General features: G+C 37.9%; 1 protein-coding gene across 8 annotated transcripts in view; it reads left to right on the forward strand.

The window, feature by feature from the left end:
* KAT6B (lysine acetyltransferase 6B) overlaps positions 1–25,869 on the forward strand; it is a 187,390-nt gene that overhangs the window by 6,002 nt on the left and 155,519 nt on the right. For all 8 annotated transcript variants that reach the window (XM_037130598.2, XM_053663816.1, XM_037130597.2 and 5 more), the window contains exons 2-3: positions 4,949–5,019; positions 7,845–8,727. In XM_037130598.2, coding sequence (XP_036986493.2) covers positions 8,107–8,727 — 621 coding nt within the window. In that variant the 5' untranslated portion in view covers positions 4,949–5,019; positions 7,845–8,106. The remainder of the gene's footprint in view (positions 1–4,948; positions 5,020–7,844; positions 8,728–25,869) is intronic.

Consider the following 25,869-nt stretch of genomic DNA (forward strand, 5'->3'; position numbering starts at 1 on the left):
ACAGTGTGATTAAACTTTAGAGACAACCTATTGAGCACTTAAATGCAGGGGTGACTATGCAGACCTAATCCATGGATTTCACCAGGAGATTTGGCACATGTCCGTACTAATTTATGATGATGATGTTGAAACTAATCTTTGCAAGGGATTATAGAAACCATAATAGTTTATTGATGGTTCAGTTGTTGTTTGTTGAAGCAGATTTACACAATTATAGTTTAATGACATAACAAGGATATTGTCAACTAGAAAAGCATGGCATGAAAAATTAAACTTCCAATTAATATACTATGTATTAGTTGAAATGATAATTTTCATGGTGATTTAGCCTTTTGGAAATCCTTGGAAAACATTATTAGCTTATGAATTAAAAAACTCGGTTAATGAGTAGTGAGAAAGAAATTAGCATTACTCTAAAAAGATGGGAAATTAAGGATTCAATTTAGCTAACATTTGTTGAGTGCTTATTCTGGGCTTGCTGCTGAGTTAGACTTATAAGTTGAACCAGATTGATGTTTGAAGGGATGAAGTAACTGGTTGCTTTTGTTTGTCCCTTCAGTTATCCTTTCCTCCAGCCTATGCTGGGTGGGTCCTGGACCCAGAGTGATTCAAACGTACAACAGTGTGTGCACTGTGTGTGCAGGTGCACTCTTACACTCCATTATGTCTACTGTGTCACTGCTCCCGCAGTGGCTTTTTATCACTTCGTCCGTTGTGTTCACATCCCTCAGCCTAGCTTTTGTCACAGCCAACTTTGTGTCTTACTCACCTGTAACACATACCCTTGCTAGTCATGCACATGGACTTAGTGTCCCTCTGTGTGACAGACAGCTCATTCTCAGCTTCTGTGCTTTCTAGATTCCCTTCATTCATTCACTGGTTCATTCATTTAACAAATAGGAAATGAACCCTTCTTATGTTCAAGTTGTGGTCCTGGGAAATCTTGGGACATACAAAGATGAATCAAACAATCCTTTTTAAAAGAATTTTATTTAGTCTAGTAAGGGCGATGAGGTCAGTACACAAATAAGCATAATACAAAGCAGAAAATAAATGCCAAAATATTAAGAGAGCTAAAAGCTTCCTGTTAGACAAAGAACACGAGGGCTTCTAAGAAGGTGGTGTCTGCGTTGGGCCATGAAGGCTTTGAATGTGGGTGAAGAGGCCAGGCAGTGATCCAAGCTCTGCTTTGTCTTTCACGGTCCAGTTTAAGTCCCATCGTCCAAGGGGGTGCTCTCCTCATCCACACGGGCAAGGTAGAGTCACAGTTTTTTCCAGACTTTTTTCCTTCCGTAATCAGAAGGAAACTTTTCTTTAAAATAAGTTTTATGGAGAAGCCCACTATAGATAGAACAGGTAAGGCGGAGGTGCTTTGTTTGGAGCGGCAGTGGTGGGTGTTGGCCCTGGTGTTAACCTACACGGGGCGCTTTCTCACGGGAGATCCTGGAGTCCCAGTTTGAAAACCAGTGGAGAGAGGGGAAGAGTATAGGTTTTAACATCTGAATCACAGTCCTTCAGCACTCAGTGGTCTGGTGTCCGGTTTTTCTTTTGCAAAACAATGCTACCCTACAGGCTTATTTTAATTCTTTTGCAAAACAATGCTACCCCACAGGGTTATTTTAAGGCTTATTGATAATATATGGAAAGTAACTGGTCCACAATACTTGTCATAAAATGGTTGGTATTATTAAAATTAGTGCTTTTTAAGAATAGTAACTTTTTGAGTCAAAATTCATTTAACATAAAAGTAACCACTTTAAAGTGAACAATTCAGTGACATTTAGTATATTCACAGTGTTTTGTGACCACCACCTCTATCTAGTTCCAAAACATTTTCATCAATTCAAAATAAACACTTCCTCCTCTCCCACAGGTCCCACTAATCCATGTTCTATTTATAGATTTATCTCTTCTGGGTGCATCATATAAATAGAATTAAATGGTACATAACCTTTTGCGTCCGGCTTCTTTCACAATGTGTTTTTGTGGTTCATCCACATTATAGCATGTATTAATAAATACTGTATTCCTTTTTAGGACCGAATAATATTCCAGTGTGTGGATATATATCATATTTTGTTGACTGGTGGACATTTGGGCTGTTTTGCCTTTTTAGCTGTTGTGAATAGTGCTGTCATGAATGTGTGTACTTTTACTATTTTGGGTACCTGTTTTCATTTCTTTGGGTTATATAGCTAGACCTGGAATTGTGGGGTCATATGTGAATTTTATGTTTAAATTTTTGGAGAGCCATTAGACAGTGCTTAGTTGTGTCTCATCCCTGTAGCAGGTACTGTGGGACTGCACTCCAGAACAGCATCTCCAGAGGTATTTGTTGGTTGTTTTGATCAGTATTTATAACCTTACCTCCCAGTTCACGTGTTCTGGACCTCAAGCAGTAATTTTAGGGAAAATAGATGCATCTAGGACCTGAAAGTTAACAAGTATCACCGTATGGATGTTCGATGTCAGACAGCAGATATTTGTTGAGCAAGAATGCTGTTTTGAGCAACTGCCAGTAGTATGTACTGGATGGTTATAGAAGCAGTTAATGTCTCTTTCCTTAAGCCGTGTATGTTCTGTTTCAGAAGATACTGTTAAGATTTGTGAATCCTCACTCAGTTACATAATAGGCTATGAAAAAATCCAGGAACATATAAAAGTGAGAGCTAAAAATAACTTTTAGCAAGTACAACTTGGGATGACAAAAAGTAGACTCTGTTATTAATCTTTACTTTTTCTACCACTGTTTTTGGCTCACCCGTAATCTCATGACTCGAGTGTTATGACATTGGCTTTGAACAACACATAGCTTTAGTAAAAGCTTGGAGGAAGCTTCACATAATATTTATGATCCCAGGGTATTTTGACTCTTCTTATGCTGACACGAATATCTCTGAATAGTGTTGGTATTCATATAATACTAATGAAGGTAAAAGTTCAGTGTTGGACTAAGCGCTTCTCTAGATCTGTTTAGAATGATTTTTAATGAGTGGTGTAAATAGTGTTTTATCATAAGGCTGTATGATACAACCATATAATTTACTGATATTATTCGGTTGTTAAAAAGAAAATGATTCACAATCTCAGAAGATAGAATAATTTAATCTGATGATGTAGTATGAGTCCCCAGAATTAATTTGGAATGATTCACTTTCTTTTTGATAGCCTTTTGGTAAACTTTCAGGTTTTTATAGAAAAATGAAAGGAGAACAACGATTTTTAGGGTTGTACTGATAGAATATCCTGTCTACATATGAAACAAACCCTAGTGCTCGAAAAAGGGAAGCCGTGTGGATGATTCCAAAGCAGGAGGAAAAAAAGCGTTTCTGTTCGTCCTGTGAATGAATTATGTATTTTTTTCCTGTAGATTTGTCTTTCTAGTTAGATACTGCTTAGACCAAAATTAAATTGGTGTTCAGTCTCTTCTCTTGGGGTACACCAATTTACAGTGGAGTCAAAAACAAACCAGCCTACGATTAAAAAACTTCCGGTGGATAATATACAAGTGGATAATATACATGTGTTTAGTTGAGAATTGGCTACAGCTTCAGAAAAGAGACTTCTGATTTTGCTCCTCTCCTAACTAGCTATGTGTGTATTAAAAAACACTGATTCTGCTTGTAGCAGAGAGCTGCTGAGTTACATCTGCTTCTGCCTAATTAGCTCTGTTAGTTGGTGTCAGATGAGAGCTAATTTTGAGATTAAATTGAGGAGTGGGGTGTGTGCCTGCGCCTGGGGGAGGGGAAAGGAGAATCTAAGGTTGCTTGGTTTTGTATAAGATCAACATGCAGTTACTCACAGTGTTGTTTTAAACTTACTCACAGTGTTTGCCTTTGCAGTAAAAGTGATCACTGTCCTATGATGGCAACTTGTGCGTCCTTCTCTAAGGCTCAGCTATAGGCTTGATCTTGATATCAGTCGGTACCTGGATGCCAGGTGACCTTTGGGACGAATAGTGAAAATTGCCTGGGAAAGTTAGCACTGACTTTTAAACAATGTTCGATTCCTACCTCCATCCCTCTCCACTCCAGATAAAATGTTATACCTGCCTAGCTATTTGATTAACAGCAGGATATTTTTTCCCTTGGTGAGATTCTTTCCTAGACTCTATCGCAAACTGATTTCTAATATTTGGAGAGCAGATCTGGCCTTAGGAACAGAATTTACCTTTTTAGTCACTTGCTTTGGGGCTTCATTTCCTTTCCTGAATTCCCTGTTCTGAATTACGCTATAGTAATTGGAAGAGTTAATATATCACCAAAGGTAGTGTATTGGGTTGGCCAAAAAATCCGTTTAGTTTTTTCTATAAAATAAAAGACTTATCTTTTATTCTTACCAATAACTTCATTGATTTGGATATTTCGAGTATGTCAGCTGTCTCCTGTTATTGGCTTCTAATGGGTAGAGGCCAGGGGTGCTGCTAAGCACCTTCCAATGCACCAGACAGCCCCACAGCAAAGGATTATTTGACTGAAATGTCAGGAGTACCAAGAGACTTCGCAAACCACTTTGACCATGTTTGATCAGTCACAGCACCTTCTCTATACACTGCACAAGTCTTTTATTTTGCATTTCAATTGCATTTTTACCTTACGTGAAGTAATAAAGCATAATACACTGAAAATGTTGTGTGTTTTCTTCCATCTTCATTATTACAATGGCTGCACAAAAATTCACCAATTTTGATAAGTTTTTTTAAATGCATGCTGATATGACAGCTGTTATAATACAGTTTAACAAAATTGTTTTGAATGAAGTTAAAGATAACTAAGCGCCAACAGAGCCATCGTTTGGAAAAAAACTAAATTGATCTCTTGGTCCACCCAATACTAATAAACTCATCGTAGCTGAGTATATTGAAGAGTTGTGGAGAGCCATAGCGGTTGCTGAACTTAAGGGATGTCCTTGTGCCCAGATTGACATTTACTTTTTTTTCTTTTGGCAGATTTTCCTGAAGATCTGGACAATCTTCTTTTTCTGTCATGGACTATTAAACCATTAGGAGTTCCAATTCTGGTATTTTCCCTTATTTTATTATATTTTTCTATAAAATGTCGTCTTACTGAAATGTGTTGGTAATGGGTATGAATGATTCTTTCGATTGTGGGTAAGGATTGTGGTAACAGCTTGTTATGAAGGTATATTCTAGGTATTTGTTAGTTATGCGCCATGTTTTGTTTTGATGTACGTTCATTTGCTTTTGTAACCAAGGTGCCTGAAAGCAGCTTTGTAGTATTGAACACTTTTCTGTGATCTCTTTTCCTGCTTCCTCCATTTGTATTTTTGTGCAAATTATTTTAGTTGATTCATACTGAATTAATGATGAAAGATAAAAATAATTACTGGGACACAGTAAAATGTCTTCTGATGAAATTTTGCCCCAAACCATTTTACTTTGGAAAGATCAGCTTCCTGTTCTAAGCTTTCTAGTACAGAATGATTCTGGTGTTTTTCTGTGAAAATGGTTACACTGTGATTTCATTCCTAGACATACCGTGTTCCAAGTCTATGATTTATATCATGGCACAGAGGGACATGCTTATTATATTTGCAGATAGACACAGATGACAGAATCAAACAAAACAATCTTTAACAACCTTGGAAGATAGATTCAGACTGACAAAATGAACTTGAACTGTAATAAAATTTAAGTCCCAGCATTTAAATCTGCAGAAGGAAAGGAATGGAAAGACTCAGCTTGACAGCATTTTTGAAAGAAGATTTGGGATTGTTAGTTGGACTGCATGCATGCTCAGCGTGGCCAGTTGTGTGGCAGGCCTGTTAAGAAAGTTCCTGTAACCTTGGATTGTATTTATAGTTGGATAATGCCTGGACTGCCAGAGTTTAAGATGGGCATGAACCACTGGTGAGCAATAAAGAGGTGTTTGGAAGCCATGTGGTATGTCGAAGTGGTAAGGAACGGGGATGCGAATGGTCTGAAGTGGCGCTGGAGGTAGCATGGGTTGTGGTTGTAGTAGTTTTCAAATGATACTTGTTTTCAAATATTTGAAGGCCTGTCTGTCATATTAAAGAATAATAAGAATTCTTGAGATCGTTCCATAGGAACTAGGATTACTGAGTAGAAATTAGAGGGAGGCAGATTTTGGCTTCTTTGAACAAGAACTATATTACAATTAGAGCTGTCCAATAGTGGAGTGAACTGCCTGAAAAAGTGACAAATTCTCAATCACTGGAAGTATTTTGAGACTTCATGGCCCGTCTTTTGGCGATATTAAACAAGGGATCTTCTTACTGGATAAGTAAAGGTTGGGCTGATTGACCTCTGACAGTCCCTTCAGCCACAAGTTTCTGAGTCTGAGGGGAAAAAATGAAGTGAACCTACAGTTTACTGATCGCAAGGAGGACAGTCCTTTTTAAATGGTGGCTTTCAAGCTGACTGAGTAAATATAGGTCAGTGGTCCAGTTGTTTTTCAGCAATAGAATCTTTGCAAACAGATGTTGTATTTTTCGGGATATCTGGCTAAAGTTTTGAGGAAAGCAGTAATCTTTTTAAGGTACATTAAATCTTAGTAAATAACCAGAGATGACTTTAATTTTATATTTTGCTAGACATTTTTCGGTGTGTAGACATCACATTTGATGGAAGTGATGACTGTATATCAAATATTAGGTACTGTGTTCACTTATTTTTTCAATAATTCTGTGAGGGATATGCTATTATTGCCCTACAGATGAAGTGACCGAAACTGAAATCGCTTACCCAGGGTTTCTTTCTTAGACATCGGTAGAGCTGGCATCCATTCCATTAGTCTGATGGTAGAAGAAGAACTAGCTAGAGCAGGCAACCGTAGCTCAGTAAAGATAGTGCTAGACTTAGAATAATGGCGTTTGAGCCGTAAGTCAACGATTGACTGTTAACCTTGAGTGAATTCTATCTTCCCCTCAGCCTCAGCCTCCCTGTAGTGTTGTTCTGGAGATAAATGATAAGTTATATGTGAGCACAGTCTTAAACCTTAAACTATAAAAAGAGTTAAGATGTGGATGTTATCAGTGCAGAAGCAAGTTTAGAGCCCAGATTTGACCCCACTCCTAGGCCAGGTGCTCTTTGCAGGTATACTTAAGGCGAGATGAGAAGTCCAGGATGGTTCTTGTGTGTACCAAGAGGCTCTCACAGAGCAGTACCACTGTCTACCTGGAATCAGATTTGTGTGAACCTTCCATGTACTGAGTTTCATGAGTTAACTGGGTAGTAAGGTACCTAAAATGCTACATTATTCAAAAGGTAAAGGGTTATGTTACTATATTCATTTCAGTTTTCCAACCTGTGGGTTAGAAAGTGTCACAGACTCTTTAAAGGGATGGGAGGATATGATTTTATAGAAGGGGCTAGATGGGAAATTTTCTTACCTGCGAGGCTTGAGAAATATCTAGTTGAAATAGAAGAATCAGGATTATGGTTCATTTTTAGATTTGAGATATCTTAAAGTAAGTTTAAGGTATTTCCATCAGGTTTTTTTGTATCATAGACTTATTCTTGATGTTGATTTTATGTTTATGGTAGATATATATCTTGAACCACTGTCATATAATTTTATTTCAACAAAGGTTATCCATTAAACATAACTTAGTTGTGATCTTTTAAATGCCCCATAAGTGACCTCATGTAAATAACAAGTGAAAAGTCCTAAAAAAAATTCTTTCTCAGACTGAGACCCAATTTCTGGTTGGAAAATATTGTCAGTGAGAGTTGGTTACATAATACTTTCCTGTCATTACTTCTGGGGTCATTTTGCATTGGAAAAAGTAATAACTGAAGAGTCTTTTCATTTATTTTTAGAAGTCCCTTTATTAAGAGCCTTCTCCCCTTTTTATCCTTCAAGGTCTTGACTTCCTACTTAAAGATGTTCTTCGCCCAAATGCAGTCTTTCCTGTTGATCAAATAAGACAACTATCAACATTGCCTGTTATATCTCTTTTTAATCTCTTAAGGATGGATGTTCGTTTGTAAGATGTTGCTTATTCTGTTCTGGAATACTCTACCCATTTGTTGAATTGTAAATGACTTTTAAATGTGCAACTTCTGTTAAATACAAGGAGAACCTCTATGGGTAACTTTTGTATTGAAGAAGTCATTTGTCAACCATGGTAAAACTTGCAAACCCACTTTATACAGAGTGGATTCTTGAAGCTATACAGAAAATTAAAAAGCAAAAGCAAAGGCCCTCTGAGGAGAGAATCTGCCATGCAGTCAGTACTTCCCATGGGTTGGATAAGAAGACAGTCTCTGAACAGCTGGAGCTCAGTGTTCAGGATGGCTCAGTTCTCAAAGTCACCAACAAAGGCCTTGCCTCCTATAAGGACCCAGACAACCCTGGGCGCTTTTCATCAATTAAACCAGGCACTTTTCCTAAGTCAACCAAGGGGTCCAGAGGAACATGTAATGATCTCCGCAATGTGGATTGGAATAAACTTTTAAGGAGAGCAATTGAAGGACTTGAGGAGCCAAATGGCTCCTCCCTGAAGAACATAGAGAAGTATCTCAGAAGTCAAAATGATCTCACAAGCACCACCAATAACCCAGCCTTTCAGCAGCGGCTGCGACTGGGGGCCAAACGTGCAGTGAACAATGGGAGGTTACTGAAAGACGGACCGCAGTACAGGGTCAATTATGGGAGCTCAGATGGCAAAGGGGCTCCCAAATACCCCAGTGCTTTCCCATCCTCGCTTCCACCTGTCAGCCTTCTACCCCATGAGAAAGACCAGGTAAGTGAGGAGAGAATGTTAATGCATTCTACATGTTGCCCATTTGACTTGTGTAGTTTCAATTAAATTTTATGTGGACGAAAGTTCTGAGTAAAGTTTGATCAAATCAGATGTTTTTGCCTTAGAGCAGGCTTTTATATTTTAGAATGTGTATATTGTTTTACACTATAAAGTATTTTATATTATTTTATTTTACAATGTATTGAGGGCTTCCTCATTGTTTGATGAAGAACTTCACGTGGTGATCATGTGATTTCTTTTAAACTCGAACTGCTGACATGCTGACTGGCAAGTGCCCGGAGTGACCAGGATAGATGGCTTCGACCTCCACCCTCAAGGCAGGATCATAAGTGTTTTTAAAAGTGTAAGGAAGGCCCCTGTATGTTTTTCTTTTTAATTATTTATTACTTATCTCCATTTTCAGCTTGATTGAGGTATAATGTATATTTTCCTCTTTATTATTATTTTCAGTGAAGAATTTATAGACTCATTATTTTAATACTGATAGTCTGTGCATTCCTGTAATTGTTTTAATATGTGACATAAGTCCTGCCTGTTTCAATTCGAAGTCATTTATTATTGCCTACTTCTCAGAGGGTGTTTATTTTGAAATCGAATGTTTATTTTGTCTCATAATGTTTTTTTTCATATGCTCTTTGACTTCTCTGGGCCTTATGTAATTTTTGGAGCACTTATACATATATGGCAGATTACCCTTTAAGTTACTCTTTCAAAGCTACTGAAAGTATGGCCCAAACTACAACCAAAGTAGAGCAAAAGCAAATTTTTTATAATAATCCAGATCCTTAGTTTGGGGGCTTGTTGTCTGTTCTTTGGGCGAGTGGATACATTTATATGAGTTAACTTTACATCTTGTAAACATGTATCATTGCTCATTGTTGATAGAAAGGGTGGTTGTAATGTTAACTACATTTTTTGAAGTGATAGAAACAAATGTATGGAAAGTTGTACTGATGGCGTACTCTTCTCTTTGGGTACTGCCAGCCTTTAAGGTAGACCCTGCTTCCCTCAGTGGCTTACGCTGATAGGAACCCAGCTCGAGCAACTGCATAGGACCAGGTGGTTTGCCTTCCCAGGGACTAATCTGAACCCTAGCACTTACATCTTAACTTCATTTTTATTTTATCAATTTTCCTCAACATTTATTTTATCCTTTGGTAGTATTTGTCTTTGTGTAAGGATCTCCCAAGACTTTGTGAGAGAATAGGGGCATAACTAAAGAAGTTAACCTATGAAAATTTCTTTTTAATAACATTTGTTTAAAAAAATACAGCAAGTGATTTAAATCCTAATTGCTGTATCTGACACAGCCACACTAAGCACTTCTGTTCCTCATTAAATATTTTGATAAAGGCTTACAACATTAGGAAATTCCTCAAGGGAATATAGAGCCATTTCTTGATGGATTTGAATATCTTTGTTTTTAAAATATATACATTACCCTAAGGTATATTAAAGGTTTTATAGTGATCAGGTATGTGGACTAATTCAGGCAGCTTTAGGCAATTTGATAGTATGCTTCAATAATTTTGTGATCCAGGGGATATTTTTACTCCTGATGGAGGAGCCAATACATATTTTCCATAGTTCCTTTCCTGTCCTTCTCTTTCACCTTGCCCACCATTTCTTGCTAACCTTATCATATTTTTTCATACAGCATCTGTACCAAAGTATTTTTAGTCTAAAGGAAAATTCATCTCTGAAAGTGTCTTGGATTGAAAACAGTGTAATTTATTGCTTAGCATGCAATTGTTACTGCTCTTTTTGTGATGCTGATCTTGAAATTGTCCGGTTAGCACCATCATATAACAAGGAAAGCTGAGAAAATGTGTCCTAGAATTTTTGCTTGATGAATTTTGGAGATCAGTTGTATTGAATAATTATATAATCTAGTTCTTAAGAATAACAATAAATGAAAATGAGGTTAAGTCCTTTTTGGCCACAGTGTATTAAATGCTGTTTGTATTGTGTATTATAATAGCACCTTTCCTTAATAAAATAATAAAATTACATCATAATATATTGCCCTTTGAGATTGCAGGTGGTAAATAGTTGAAAACCATGCAAACTTGCTAAGTAAATGAAATAAAAATTCTTAACCTGGTTCCATGAATGAATGTGGGGAAGGTGTACCACAAACCTCTGGAAATCAAACAGTTACGTGTATCCACATGTTTTTCCAGGGTCAGGTCTAAAGTTTTTATCAGATTCCCAAAGGGATCCAAAGTGTTAAATATTAAATAGCCAGTGTGAACATTTGTACTGTAGAAAATATTTTTAATTTCTTACTCTAAAACCATAATATGCTAATGATTATCTTGCTTTGGCTGCTGAACTTGGCTCTGTATTGGTTGGTCGTACTGTAGTTTCTTGTACACAGGACTTTAATATATTTGAAAGACAAATTATCATTGTTTTTGTGCTAGAAGTCTATAGAGTTTGAATTGTGGGAGGACATTTATGATACAAATAGCAGCTGTTTGTACAGAGAGAGTAATCTCAATTACAATTTAGTCAACTGATGTCTTTAAAAGAAGCTGTTACTTGGCTAGTTACTTGACTGAGCAGTTTCATTTAACTGTAAAAAAGAATAAAAAATAGTAAAAAAAAAAAAAACATTTCTTAAGGTTTAAATGCTGGTACTATTCCGAGTGCCTTATATTTATATCTCCTTATCCCAATAACTGTTAGGACTGTAGATTATTGTCCTTACTTTACAGATGAAAAACTGAGTCTAAAAGCCTGAGTAATTTGTCCAAGGCCAGCCACTTAAAGAGCTGGTGAGCAGTAAAGCCAAGATTCTAATGAGAGTCTGACTCCAGCCCTCTTTACTGCTGGGCTGTTTACTGGTCCACAGCAGTGACTTTTCACTAACAGTGAAAGTACCTCTTCTAGTTCCACAGATTCTTAGAAGCAGTTTTCCCCGAACAAATAGATGTCTGACATTTTAAATTTGGTAGCTGCGAGGAGCCTATTACAGTTTTTAAAGCACATATTATTTATAATAGCAATATGGGAAAGCAGTAGGGAAAATAGTAAATCTATGTCTAATTAGATTTAACATCATCATCATTCGCATGCATGACTGCTAGGAAGAATACAATGCAAGTTAAAATAGAAGGCTGCTTTCCTTTCTGAAATGTAATTGCACATCTTCTGATAGAGAATTCAAATTGGATATCACCACACTGGCTTCTTAGCAGGACTTCTTTGTATTTATTTAAGAAAGCTCTCTTTGGTGAAGTGATATAGAAATGAATTAAACCACTGGAGATAACACTCTATCTTCGACTTTGTGAGGGAACTCCTGAAGGATAGTATTAGTGTTTCTCATTAAAAGTGGTAAAGCTCAATTAGGTCAGATTATTAGGACTTTGGAAAGTCAAATATTCTAAGAGAGACTTCAGTTATCATCACAGACTTTGTAGCATTAAGATTCCATTTGAACATTTGGGCCTTAGCATTTTTATAAAATCGAGCTTAGTTCAACTTTAAACAGATTCCTTGGTATTTCACTTTATTGGGAATACCTTCCTAAAATTTATTTCGTGTCAAATCTTGGTGTGTTTCTAGTACAGTATTTATTAAATGGGACCTTTCATTCTAGACTATGCAGGAAGAAGGTAGATATTTCTAATATCAAGTAGGGCATTTGATTTTTTTTTTAAGAAATGTAATGACCTTTTACAAAAACATTCAAATATAGTTACGAAAACAATGATGCTGACAATAAGAAAAAAAGATGAGTTTAAAAAGAAGCACAGATGATCAGAGGTGAGGCTGAGAAACAAGCATGTTTCATTTTTTTGTGATCTTGGCTTATTCAGTTGTTTATTCAAATTGTCCCCACCCTTTTTGGTGAGTTATTTTATTACAGTTTTTGGCAGCATTATTAGTATGAAATATTTCCATAAATAGAAGATGAATGTCATCATGCATCAGTTTCTTGTGTTGTAGAAATGTCATAAATTAAAGAAGTTTCGATTTTCCTTCCTTCACTTTTCTCCATTCGTCGTCTAATCTCTCATCCCATTATCCTTGCCCTAGAGAACCTCCTTGTGTCTGTCTGGGACTTTTCCAGTTGCCTGTACTCTCTGCAGCGCCGTTCACTTGTCCATGCTGTTCTTTGATAGGCCAGAGGCTTCCCGAAGTCTCTCAGCCCTAAGGGGAATTGTTCCTAGTTTTGGACAACTCTGCATCTTTTTGGCAGAAATGTGTGTATTTTTTACCTGCTAATTATGTAGAGTTCAAATGTCCTCCTCTCAGTTGTCCTTCGTTTTCCTTTGAATTGGTGTCCCTTTGTATTGCAAATGTCACATTTCTCAGAGAATGCTTAGCTAAGTGTATTCCACTGAAAGTTGGATAAAGCCCTGAATGTTACAAAATATATTCTTCCATATGACCTGAATTTTGGAATTGGTATGGATGAAAGTCAGTTTTAGAATGACTAAGGTCAGAAATGTATTAGGATGTGAAAGAATAGGTGAATCAAATGCTTGCTGTTCTAGGGCGAGGGAAGGAAAAAGACTATAGTTCATGTTGCTAATTAATTTTCTGAAGTTCCTGAAAATTAGCAGAGTATCTGAGGACGACTTTTTTGAGCAGACAGTAGTTGTTGAGGCATTGTTGAGAGAGCCCCAGGATTGTCTCAAACTAGTTAGTTGAGTCAGCGAAAGATACAATGAAGAGTGAATGAATCTTTCTGTTGCACTCTGGGGCATGACAGCTTGTTCCACTTTAGAGCTTTTATCAAGATGGGACTTGCCTAGAGTTCTAATGAAATAGGCTTCAGGTAAACGAGAAACATAATGTTAGAGGATTTTGACTCTTAAAATGAGTGTTAACATTCCTTTTTACTCTTAGGATCTTAGATGTATTTGATACTGTAGCTGCATTTTCTACAACATGGGATCCTGACATAAATGATCAGTCTGCTCTCTGATTTCCTAATGGTATTTCCTTGCAAGCATTAAGGATGCAAAGGGTGTGGTTTCTTGACTAACTTCAGATATTTTCAGCAGTTTTCAGGAATTTACTGTTGTATTCCATATACATATTTGGGTTACTACAGCTACATTAGTTATTTTTTCAGTCAGTGCTAAGAAAAGCTGTACTGTATAACTTTGAAGTTATGTAACAGTTAAGTGCTATTTGCTAGTTTGTCCTAATTGTATTTTGAGTGGCAAAGATAAATGTCCTTTCCTTTGTAACTTTATTTAGTAAACAGTGCATTTTAATGTTTCTTAGAGTGACAGGGTATTTGTTTTATGTATTCTATCTTTGTATCATGATAGAGTATGAAGGATACACAAGAAAATGTGATTGTTTTACCATTGCAATAGCAAACTTAGCTTTAAAATTTGTGACTTTTTGTTTTGTTTATGAATTTAATTTTCTTGGCCTCTGCATTAAACTACAATCGATTTGATGAAGCTATTTTCTTTAGTTACACCAATATTTAAAATGTGAATTTGCATCTCCACATATACTTTGATCTCTCCAATCTATTAATGTTTCTAAGTACATAAACATCAATTAGCTCCCTAAATTAAAGTCAGCAAATGAGTCAGCCATGTAATTTGTGGCAGGCTGAGTTAGCAGGGCCATGAGGAAAGTATGTTTTGTGAGTGGGTGCACTTATCTCATTGGCTTTAGGTGAACGGGGGGCACGGGGTGGGCGTTATACATGGAAGGCAAGGACGTATGCAGTGCACTTGGTAAAATGCTAACCTCTGTTATGCCTCTGCTTGGGACAGGGGCTGCTTTCCCAGAGCAGCCCCCAGGAGTTCCAAATGTGTACTATTGTTGTTCCTTTCATAAGTGAACATTTAATTAGCAGGATGTTAATGTAGACTGTAACTGTTTGGGTTTGTTTTGTGAAAGGTAATATTTTGAAAAATCTGCAAAATGAACTATGTAGACAAAGTTCTGGAGTGAATGCAATTAGATTTAAATTGTGAGGCCGGGCTCTACAAAGCTATAAAATAAATACTAATCAATGGTCTAAGTAAAATCCAGGAAGGATTTGTGTTAATTTGACAAATGGGTTTAGAATTCTTTAGTCATTATTTTTTAGAAACCAGCTTTGTTCATACATCCTTTCTCTAATTTGCCTCACTTTTGATCTTTGATAAAGCCAGCTGCAATTTTGTTTCATTAACAAACTTAACTGGTTAACAGATGTTTGTTTTGGCTTGATTGTGTCCTTTCTATTAGAAACAGCGTAGCGCACACAGAAACCATGCTGGGCCTTTTCCTGTCTGAGGTTAGACAGGCGTTTCAGAAGAGCAACTTAATTTTATTTACAAGTTCAATTTTTGTGCCTCTGTACTATTATTGTAGGTGTATTGTTGCTATATATACACATATTTTAGTTCTTGTTCCCCCTGACAGGGAGGTCTTTTGTTCTTAATCCTCCATCTGTTAGTCCAGTAGATTCCTTCCCTGCCTCCCCCCCCCCCGCACAGTTTTTTAGCATTGCCAAATCTTAGCATGCAGGGAAAAGGTATTGCAAAAAAGGTAATTGAGATATCAATGACTCTTCCACAGTTCTAGGGAGGGAATGGGACCAGCCTGCTGAATTTAGATAATTTCTTCCATCTTCTTTGATGTCGGTAAGCTACCATATGGAAAGCAATGAGGCCTACAGGAAAGGGGTAAGCTGTGGTCTGGGCTGCCTGTGATACTCAGAGTGATGTGGGCTGGGCGCCAGAGGCGGCACTTAAATGGTTCTGTAATAGTTTCTGATGCGGCTGGTCGTGCTTTTTGCCCATGGTTTATGGCCATGCTTGTGACCCTCTCAGATCATGAAAGGGAGTGATGAAGTTCAAAAAACAAAGATTATATGAGGTAAGAGAAACAATAGTAAGAGAAGCAAAAAATGCCCAGATTAAATATCAGTATTAAGAACATCAAATGATGATTCCTATTTGATATTTGATCAACTTGTTCCCCAAACTGGTATTTTAATACCATGTAGAAGCTTCTGCCTTATAATCAAAACCCATCCCTAGCTATTGAGCTTTGAGATGTGAGTAAAGCAGCCCCAAACAGGATCTGCTAGTAGAAGAGTGTGGACTGTTTGAAGAACATACGCTCTTTCATGTAGTTAGACCACTGGCAAGATGTGAGGAGAGTGGGAAAGGCAGGCAGTGGGAGGAGCCAGGAAGATATTTCCCCTTTAACGTTGTAATTTATGAGATTGTAATATTTCCGAAAAGTGGAAAGAGTAGTTCAATAAGTGCTGTATTTCTTTTACCTAGATTTACTAGTTGTTAACATTTTGTTGCATTTTGTTCTCTTCCCTGTGTGTATGCTTTCATATGGGTATATATTTGCACATATACATAAACATACTCATGTTTTGTGGCTGAACTATTTGAAAATACGTAGCAAGCATAATGATATTAAGATATCATGGTATTAAGTTATAATAATAACTGTATGTGAGGTCTGTCCATAAAGTATCCAGCTATGTAATATGAAAAATAGAAATATTTATTGAAGAAGATATAAGATACAAAAAACACTGTACATGGGACAATGACACCTCAGTCCCCTTCAAAGTAGGCACTTTGGGACCTCACACAGTTCTCCCAATCACCATCAGCTGCCCCATCACATTTTCCTGAATCTCCTTGAAGGCCTGAAATCTCTTACCTTTCAAAGGTGATTTTAGTTTTGGGAAAAGCCAGAAGTCACAGGGCGCTGCCATATCTGGGCTGTAGGAAGGCTGAGTCACGTAGGTGATTGGATATTTTGCAAAAAAACTCTGCAGGAGACATGATGCATGAGTGGGTGCATAATCATGATGAAGCCACCAATCACCAGTTGCCCACAGCTGCAACCTTCTGAATCATCTGATTAGTTTTGTGGAGGAATGGTCAAGCTTAAGGCAAAATTTGATGCAGATACGTTGCTCTACTCGCTCAGTCATTTTGAATGTCACAGCCACACAGTACACAAGCTCACTCAACATGGCATCGACCTCCCCCACTGACTAGGACAGTGAAGTCGTCATTATTCACACATCCACATTCCAGTCCACTCTCCTTGACTGCCAGGTTATGCAGTGTTGTGCAAACTGTTCTTGTTATATTAATAATGGCTGGACCTTTTCCAGACAGACTTTGGAACATTCTCCGGTATAACCACAATACTATTATCTCATGTAAGAAATTGAGCAGTGAAACAAGAGTGTTAGCTAATACTCCATATTTCCCCAAATGATCCCAGAATGTCACTTCAAACGTTGTTTTTGATCAAGAATACAGTTAAGGATCACACATCACATTTGGTTTTCTTATTTCCTTTAATAGAGAACAGTTTCCCTTTTTATTTTGCTTCTCCTTTCAGTCACATTTTTAAAGTATTTAGGCCAATTGTCTTGTAGGATGTTCTACAACACAATTAGCGATTGCCTGATTGTGTCCTCATGATTGGATTCAGGGTGAACATTTTGGCAAGAATACTGCATAGATGATGTTGTGTATTTCCTCTTTTTTCATAAAGAGGATACGTTTTTTTAGGTTATCTTGTTATTGGTGGTGCTTTTTCATCAATTAGTTAAGGTGGTGGCTGCCAGATCTCTTATAAAGGTACCTTTTTTCCCTTTTGTAGTTAATAAGTAATCTGTGTGGTGACACCTTGAGACCATATGAATAGCCTTTTATCCACTGTGTATTTGTTTCCTGTTACTGCTGCAAAATATTCCCATAAGTGAGTGGCTAAAAACAATGCAAATTTATTGTCTTACAGTCCTGTAGGTCTAAAGTACAGTATGTGTCTTACTTGGTTAAAATCACAGTATTAGCAAGGCAGCATTATTCTGGAGGCTCTAGGAGAGAATCTGTTTTCTCACCTTTTCCAGCTTCTACAGGCCGCCTGCATTCCTTGGCTCCTGGCCCCTTCCCTTCCTCCATCTTCAAAGCTAGCAACATTGCATCTCTCTGTTTTTCCATAGTCACATTTTTCTGTAACCACAGCCCAGACAGCTTTTAAAGAATTCTTGTGATTAGGTGGGGCTATTTATATTATCCCAGATAATCTCCCCATTTCAAAGTTCTTAATTGCATCTGTAAGGTCATTTTTGCCATGCAGGGTGACAGATTTATAGGTTCTTGGCATTAGGAAGTGGACATCTGTGTGTATGGTGTGTGTGTGGGGGGGCAATATCCTGCCTGCCACACAGTGGTTTCAATATCCTCATCCACATCAGTTTTTTTTTTTTTGTATTGGAGGTTGCAAATCTTTGAAGATTTTGGGGCTGTGGTGTACATTGTCTAAGTCTGTGTAGAAAGGAATGAATCACAGTTTATGGGAGTAACGATAGTTGGAGTTGGGAATTAAGAGGCCTGAGTTCTAGTTCTGATGATATACCCTGAATTATTTTCATGGCGGCAGAAGCAGGGACTGCCTTTTGCTTCCATTTCGAGTTTATTTATTCACCAGTCGAACGAAGAACTTAAAAATGGATTTGGCATGATTAGCTTGAGAGTTTTTAACAACTGGAGTTGTGCTATCCAGAATGTTTTCTGAGAAGTGCCCATAAAGTTGTAGAAGAGGGTCTTTCATTTAAATGCTCACAGATGCATGAAAATATATAAGACAATTTAATAAGATAAGCTCTTTGGTGACATTTTAATGATTTAAGTAACATTTGAAAAATTTTATGTCTTATTATTTAAGTGTGAAGAATCTTTTAATTAGAGAACTCTAAGTAGGCTGAAAATAAAGACTTATTTGAAAAAGAACAATATCATGCTGATAATGTATGTAAATTATGTCTCAATAAAGTTGGGCAAAAAGGAAAAATATCATGTAGGTGGATGGGTATTATATGTGTTCAGATCTTAGTAAAAACTCAGAAAAACATAAATATCAAATCAAGATTCATAAAGGCGGTTAACCTTAAGAATCCTTCACTTCCTCCCTTTCATTTCACAGTATTTTAGTAGAATCTTTTGCAGTAGCTGCAGTTAGTTGGAATGCTTTGGAATACTGTTGCAATTGTTAAAGAATAACTGTTTAGTTATCAGCCCATAAGCATACTTTCTAGAGCTGATAAAAAAAAGATGATCTTCTCGTTTGATGAGCTCTGACCCTCTGTAAACCTCCTATCTGATCTCATTTTCTACCAGCTATGAAATATAACACAATGCCAACAATTACATCCTCACAAACCATTTATATCCACTTATAAAATCACCTCTTTATTGGAAAATTGTGTCATATCTTGATTTCAATTTACCCCGACATGTTGTGCAATAAATCTTGTTTGGGTATGAATACAAGCCTGCAGGCACTTTGCAGAACATTGATCAGGTGCAAACTGTATGTATTTTTCTAGCATCTAAAGATTTCAGAGCAAAATAAAATAAATTGTTATTATTGAGACCACCTCTTTTTAGGTCTTTTTTTTTTAAGGTTTTATTTATTTATCTTCAGAGGGGAAGGGAAGGAGAGGAGAGAAATATCAGTGTATGGTTGCCTCTCGTGCTGTCCCCTGCTGGGAACTGTTTTGCAACCCAGGTATGTGCCCTGACTGGGAATCGAACTGCATTCCTTTGATTTTCAGGCCTGAGCTCAATCCACCGAGCTATACCAGTCAGGCAGGTCGTTTTTAAATCTGACGTAGAAGATCACCATGCATCTTACGGAAAGTGCCTTGACTCTCCTGAAATCCAGGAGATATGCTATACAACAAAAACAAAAGAACATGGTTAAAATATGTACTTCTGTCTTGCAAATGTGCGTATGAACAGTTCATATTAGATTTGAAGGCACTACCAAAGACCTGAAAACAGATATGAGTAGCATGTTAACTTAGTGCTTCCTATGTACCAATTTAATACATACAAAATAATTTTATATAGACCTGAGATATAGTACTGTTACTAGTGGAATTTCACAGGTGGAGAAGCAGGCCAGATAAGGCACCTCACCCCAGAGAGAGCACAGAGGAAGCCTTGGAGCTGGTATTTCAGTCCTGACACCAGGTTGGAGTACAGCCACTTCACCACCGTCTAGGTGTCTCATCTATTTGGATGAAATCAAAGCATATCTGTCGAATTCTTGCAACATGTAAAGCACTGTGCTGAGCACTCTAGAAGTTACAAAATATAAACTCTATTCAAATTATAAGTAAAATGACCACTTGAAACATGCCAAGGTATGCAGCTATGTGATTCCTCCTCAAATGACCAAGGCAGTGATCTTTTTCAGAGTGATTGAAATGTTCTTTTTTTAGGAATAGGTAATAACAGACAGCACTTATATAATGCTTCCTGTGCGTCAGGCACTACTTAAAATGCTTCGATTATGATAACTTGACTGTGAGGTAGTACTTCTTTCCATTCTTAGTGTGCAGAGGAGGGAACGGAGGCAGATGAGGTAAAACGACTTGCCCAAAGTGACACAGCTGTCGTGCGGTAGAGCCAGAATTCCAACCCAGGCGCTTGGCTTCATAGTCTGTGCACTTAACCGTTACACTACCTGGCCTCTTATTTTTCTCCTGAAGAAAAAAATAAAGAATTAGACACAGGTCCTTACAGCCTGGACCTCTAAGTGACTAAAAAGTGTTTATAAGTCCTGGCTGGGAAGGTCAATTGGCTATAGAGCGTTGTCCTGATATGTTGGGGTTGCGGTTTGATCCCCAGTCAGGGCACATACAAAAATCAACCAATGAATGCATAAATAGGTGGAAAAACAAATCGACCTCTCTTTCTCCCCCTTTCTCTTTCTCTAAAATAATTTTTTAGAAAGTGTTTTTTATAGGTACTCACTGAAAGAACCTTGTTAAAATTCATTTAAGGTGGCTTTTCCTAAATGGCGTTCTGAGATGTAGAAGGAAGTAGTTTTGTTTAAGATGTTAGTGATGTTGCCCTGGCTGGTGTGGCTTAGTGGATTGAGCGTGGGCCTGCAAACGGACAGGTCGGTGGTTCCAGGTTCAATTCCTGCTGGGGCACATGCCTGCGTTGTGGGCCAGGTCCCCAGTAGGGGATGTGCAAGAGGCAACCTGTGTTTCTCTGGCACATCTATGTTTCTCTCCCTCTCTTTCTCCCACCCTCCCCTCTGTCTAAAAGTAAATAAAATTTTTTTAAAAATTGACCATCATAGGTCTAGTTGTGTGTCTAAAAAAAATAAAGATGTTAATGATGCTGGTAACATCCTGAGATTTCAAGTCCCAGAGAAGTTCTGAAGTTTAGCTGGCTTAGCCCACACTTTCCAAACATGACGCAGTGACGGGCCCTCTCATAACAGCCACTTATGACATTTTGCATGTGGTAACATACTTTGAATTGTGTTGTGATGTGAGGTTATACTGCTGATCAATCCCTTTCCTCATTTCTCCCAAATATACATCCCAAAGAAAACCAATACACATCCCCCAAAAAAAACCATTGGTTAATTGAACTTGGTGTTTGTGCTTCAGAATAGAAAACCAAAAGTCATCAAATTCATACCTTGTCTCTAACAGATTGATTTAATAAAACCATTGTATGACCATTTTCAACTGGAAAATAGCATTTCAGTTGCAGGTGATTGTTGAGGGGACCAAGTTCAGGAGTTTTATGCCGAGGTCCGGCGACTCCTCAGGGGTTTGTGAACCCCTGAAATTGTATTCAGAATGCTGGGCTTATATATTTATGAGTATTTTTCTGGAGCCTCTAGCCTCTCCCCACCTTTAACAGGTAATTTGATTCAGGCCAGTGGTTCCCAGGCTTTGCTGCGCATTTGAATCATCTGAAGAGCTGTTAAAAATTTCAATTCCCAGATTAACCCTCACACCCATTAAACCAGAATGTATTAGAAGTTTTTCAATATCTCGGGCAATGCCACTGTGCAGCAAAAGTTTGGGAATCACTGCCTGAGGCTAACTTTCTTTTTTTATAGATGAGCAAACTGGGTCTGCTTATGTGGTCCAGGAAACAGTCTAGATGTGTTAATTGGGCAGGGCCCTAGTTCTTGCTGGGGATCTTAGAGATCCTTGTAAAGGAGGCTTATGAGGAAGTGGCTCTGGAGCCAAAATTCTTAGGTTCAAATCCTGACATTCCCCCTGGGCAAGTATAGTCTGTGTCTTAGTTTGCTCAGCTGACAGACACATGGAGGTAGCAGTAGCACAGACTGCATGGGGACAGTTCGCTATAACCCCATGGGCCTGAGATAGCAAGGTGGTGAGGGAACTTTTTCTGAACCCTGGTAGAAAGGGCAGCTGAACAGAGTCCAGGGCTCTGGGAAGGGCAGCAGACCCTGGCGCCCTTTCCCTGGCCACCCTGCTCTTGAAAGAAAAGTGTAAATTGATGTCCTTATCACTTTCTAATGAAGACTTCCTCTCCTGTCGAAGACTTGCTCTGATCACAGAGTCCATGAATGGCTAAAGTCCTCCTTTCTGTGTTGTTTTTTCCCTTCATTTCATGTTATTTAAATAGTAAGAAAAAGAACCTGTTTTCAGAGTAGTACATGCTCATCGTACAGACTGAAAAATACAGAAGGGTTCAGGGGTCATAACACTGTGACTGAAAATTTCACCCCAAAGATGCCTACTGTTAAAAGTTTATTTATTATATTTGTTGTATTTAAATAAAAAGAGGAATATGTTAGCTATATAATTGTGTATTTTGCTTTCTGTATTTACAGTCTGTTGTGAGCCTTTCCCCATATTCTTGTTTATTCTTTGAAGCGTGACATTAAATTGCTGCTAGGATTTCTCATGTCGCTGTTTAACATTTTAGGATGTTCCTATTTTTTTAACTATTACAAATAATATTGGTACTAAAAATTTGTGTATGCATGGATAATTATTTTTTCCTGGGTAGATTATTAGAGGAGATATACTGGGGTATAAACACGAATTCTTCTCTAAGACTTTTGGAACATATTGTCAAAAACTGGTCCAAAAGGTAGCTCCAGTCTGTACTCTTGGGCAAAAGATGAGGTCCTTGGGCATCTGCTTGCTTCTTCGCCCTTAATTTACTGTGGGGGAGAGAGGAGTGGATCCCTGTTACTCTCTTTACTTTGCCTTTCTTTGATTATGAATGACTTGAACATTTTTAATGTTTAATTGTTGTTGCTTAGTAACTATAGTGTGTGGTTATCTCTCCATCCTTCATTCCTGTGTCCCAGAGGCAACCATGTTCAACTTTTCAAGTATATTTAGTCATTTCTTCTGTAAGTTAAGAGTTCTGTGTTTTTTGTTTTTTTTTTTAATCATCACTTGAGGACATGCTTTGGAGGAAAGGAGAGACAGAGAAAAAGAGAGAAACATCAATATGAGAGAGAAACGTTGATCGGTTACCTCTTCAATGTGCCCAGACTAGGACCAAACCCACAGCCCAGACAGGTGGCCTGACTGTGCATCGGACTGTGTCCTTTTGGTTTACGAGGTGATGCTCCGACCAACTGAGCCACACCGGCAAGGGCAGAGTTCTGTATTTTTAAATAAGAGTCTTATAATACTGTTTCCTGAATTTCATTTTTAGATATTTTCTATTGACTTCTTGCCAGGAAAAATAAGGATAAAGTTCTCTTATACACATACACACTCTTTTCTTTCCTATTTCCCTTTTCATCTCGGTGTAATTAAGTCTTCATTTTTGCTTAGGTTAGTATTTTATTGTGTTGATATTTGGGGGAATATGCAAATATTATTCAATTGAGCCACAAAGTATACTATTATCAATTTTTGTGATTTTTCTTGGTTATTTTTAGAAAGATCTTCCCCATCCTTGGTTCAGAGAAGCATCTACTGATATTTTCTTTTAGTTTTTTTAAAAGATTTTGTTTATTTATTTTTAGACAGAGGGCAAGGGAGGGAGGAAGAGAGGGAGAGACACATCATTGTGTGGTTGCCTCTCATGCGCCTCCTACTGGGGACCTGGCCCACAACCCAGGCATGTGCCCTGGCTGGGCATTGAACCAGTGACCCTTTGGTTCACAGGTGGCACTCAGTCCACTGAGCCACACCAGCCAGGGCATCCTTTTAGTTTTTTGTTTGTCTTTAGTGATATATCTAAGTCCTTAAAATTATCTGCAACTTTTAATTTTGGTAAATGGTGAAAGCATTTTTTAAAAATAGCTGACTGTTCTACGGTTATATATTAAAATTCTTACTTTCTACCCTGACTGGTGTGGCTCGATGTTTCTCCCCATCTCTTTCTCCCTTCCTCTCTCTAAAAATAAATAAAATCTAAAAAGAAAAAAAATAAAATTCTTACATCTCCCACCAATTTAGAATGACTTAAAAAAATCACCTAACTCTATGTCTGTTAGAAATCTGGGTCTCTCTTAATACTTAGCTTTACTTTTGCCTTTGAAATTTTAATTCATTTAACTTTCCAACTTTTATTTTACTTAACCTCATTTAACTCGAGGGGTTGTCTCCAGTTTTGCTTTGGAGTGTAGGGAGGGAGGGGGAGGGGAGGGGGAAGGGGGCAAGAGGCAAGTGGCCTCCCTGGTACAGTGTTCTCATTCCCCAGAATTTCTGGATTCTGTGCAACCACTTGAAATTATTTACTCCAAAATTCTGTGGGTCTCTAGACAGTGTCACCCAGCTATATGTCAGCCTATGTGTCACTGAGTTCTTATGATCATTTTATGAACCTGAGGGTTCAGAAAAGGGTTTATTTTAGCTGATTAGCTATTGGCTTTAATGGCATAAAAGTTCATTGGTCAGACATCCTTGCTTTATTAAGTCTTGCACAGTTGGAAGAGAGTGGGTTACCTACTGGGCATGCCTTAAGCTGTTGCCCATCAGACTTTGGCCGGTACTCTGCTGTCTGACCTCTCCAGCCACCTGCTTCTTTCTCAGTATTGACCAGAAGTTTATACTGGGCTGTGAATTTTCAAAATTCACTTCTGTTCCTGGTTTGTAATTTTATTCCATCGTGGTAAGAGAACAAAGTTTGTATGATTTCAATCCTTTTACATTATTGAGGCTTGGTTTTTGGTCTAACATATATATGGTCTAGCCTGAAAAATGTTCCATGTGCCCTTGGGAGGAATTTGGATTCTGCTGCTGTTGGGTGGAGACACAGATGTTTGTTAGGGCTCGTTGGTTTGTAGCACTGCTCAAAATTTCTAGTTTCTGGCTGATCTGCTTGGTTATTTTATTATTAAAAGTGTAATATTGAAGATTCTAATCATTACTGTTACATTGTCTGTTTTTTCTTTCAATATTGACCCTTTTTCTTAATGTGTTTTGAGGCTCTGTTTTTAGGTGCATATGTATTTACTTATTTTAAATTTTTTAAATTTTAATTGTTGTTCAAGTACAGTTTTCTGTCTTTTACTCCCATCCCAGCCCACCCACCCACCCCTCCCCACCACTTTCCCATTTCCACCCCACCTAGTTTTTGTCCATGTGTCTTTTATATTTGTTCCTGTAAACTCTACCCCCTTTCCCCTCAAATTCCCTCCCCTCTCCCCTCTGGTCACTGTCAGCCTGTTCTCTATTTCAGTGTCTTTGGTTATATTTTGCTCATTTGTTTGTTTTGTTGATTATTCCTGTTAAAGGTAAGATCATATGGTATTTGTCTTCCACTGCCTAGCTTATTTCATTCAGCATAATGCTTTCCAGTTCCATCCATGCTGTTGCAAAGGGTAGGAGCTCCTTCTTTCTTTCTGCTGCATAGAATTCCATAGTATAAATGTACCATAGTTTTTTGGTTTTTTTTAATATTTTATTTATTTATCTTTAGAGGGGAAGGGAAGGAGAGAGGGAGAGAAACATCAATGTATGGTTGCCTTTCGTGCATCCCCTGCTGGGAACTGGCCTGCAGGGAACTGGTCTGCAACCCAGGCATGTGCCCTGACTGGGAATTGAACCTCGATTGTATGGTTCGCAGGCCCACACTCAATCCACTGAGCTACACCAGCCAGGGCTGTACCATAGTTTTTTGATCCACTCATTTACTGATGGGCACCTAGGCTGCTTCCAGCACTTGGCTATTGTAAATTGTGCTGCTATGAACATTGAGGTGCATAGGTTCCTTTGGATTGGTGTTTCAGGGTTCTTAGACTATAATCCTAGCAGTAGAGTTGCTGGGTCAAAAGGCAGATCCATTTTTAGTTTGCATATATATTTATGTTATGTTTTCTTGATGTATTGATACTTTCCTTATT

This window comes from Artibeus jamaicensis, unplaced genomic scaffold, assembly GCF_021234435.1.
Source record: "Artibeus jamaicensis isolate MK-2021 breed Jamaican fruit bat unplaced genomic scaffold, CSHL_Jam_final contig_332, whole genome shotgun sequence".
In the NCBI taxonomy this organism is placed as follows: Eukaryota; Metazoa; Chordata; class Mammalia; order Chiroptera; family Phyllostomidae; genus Artibeus; species Artibeus jamaicensis.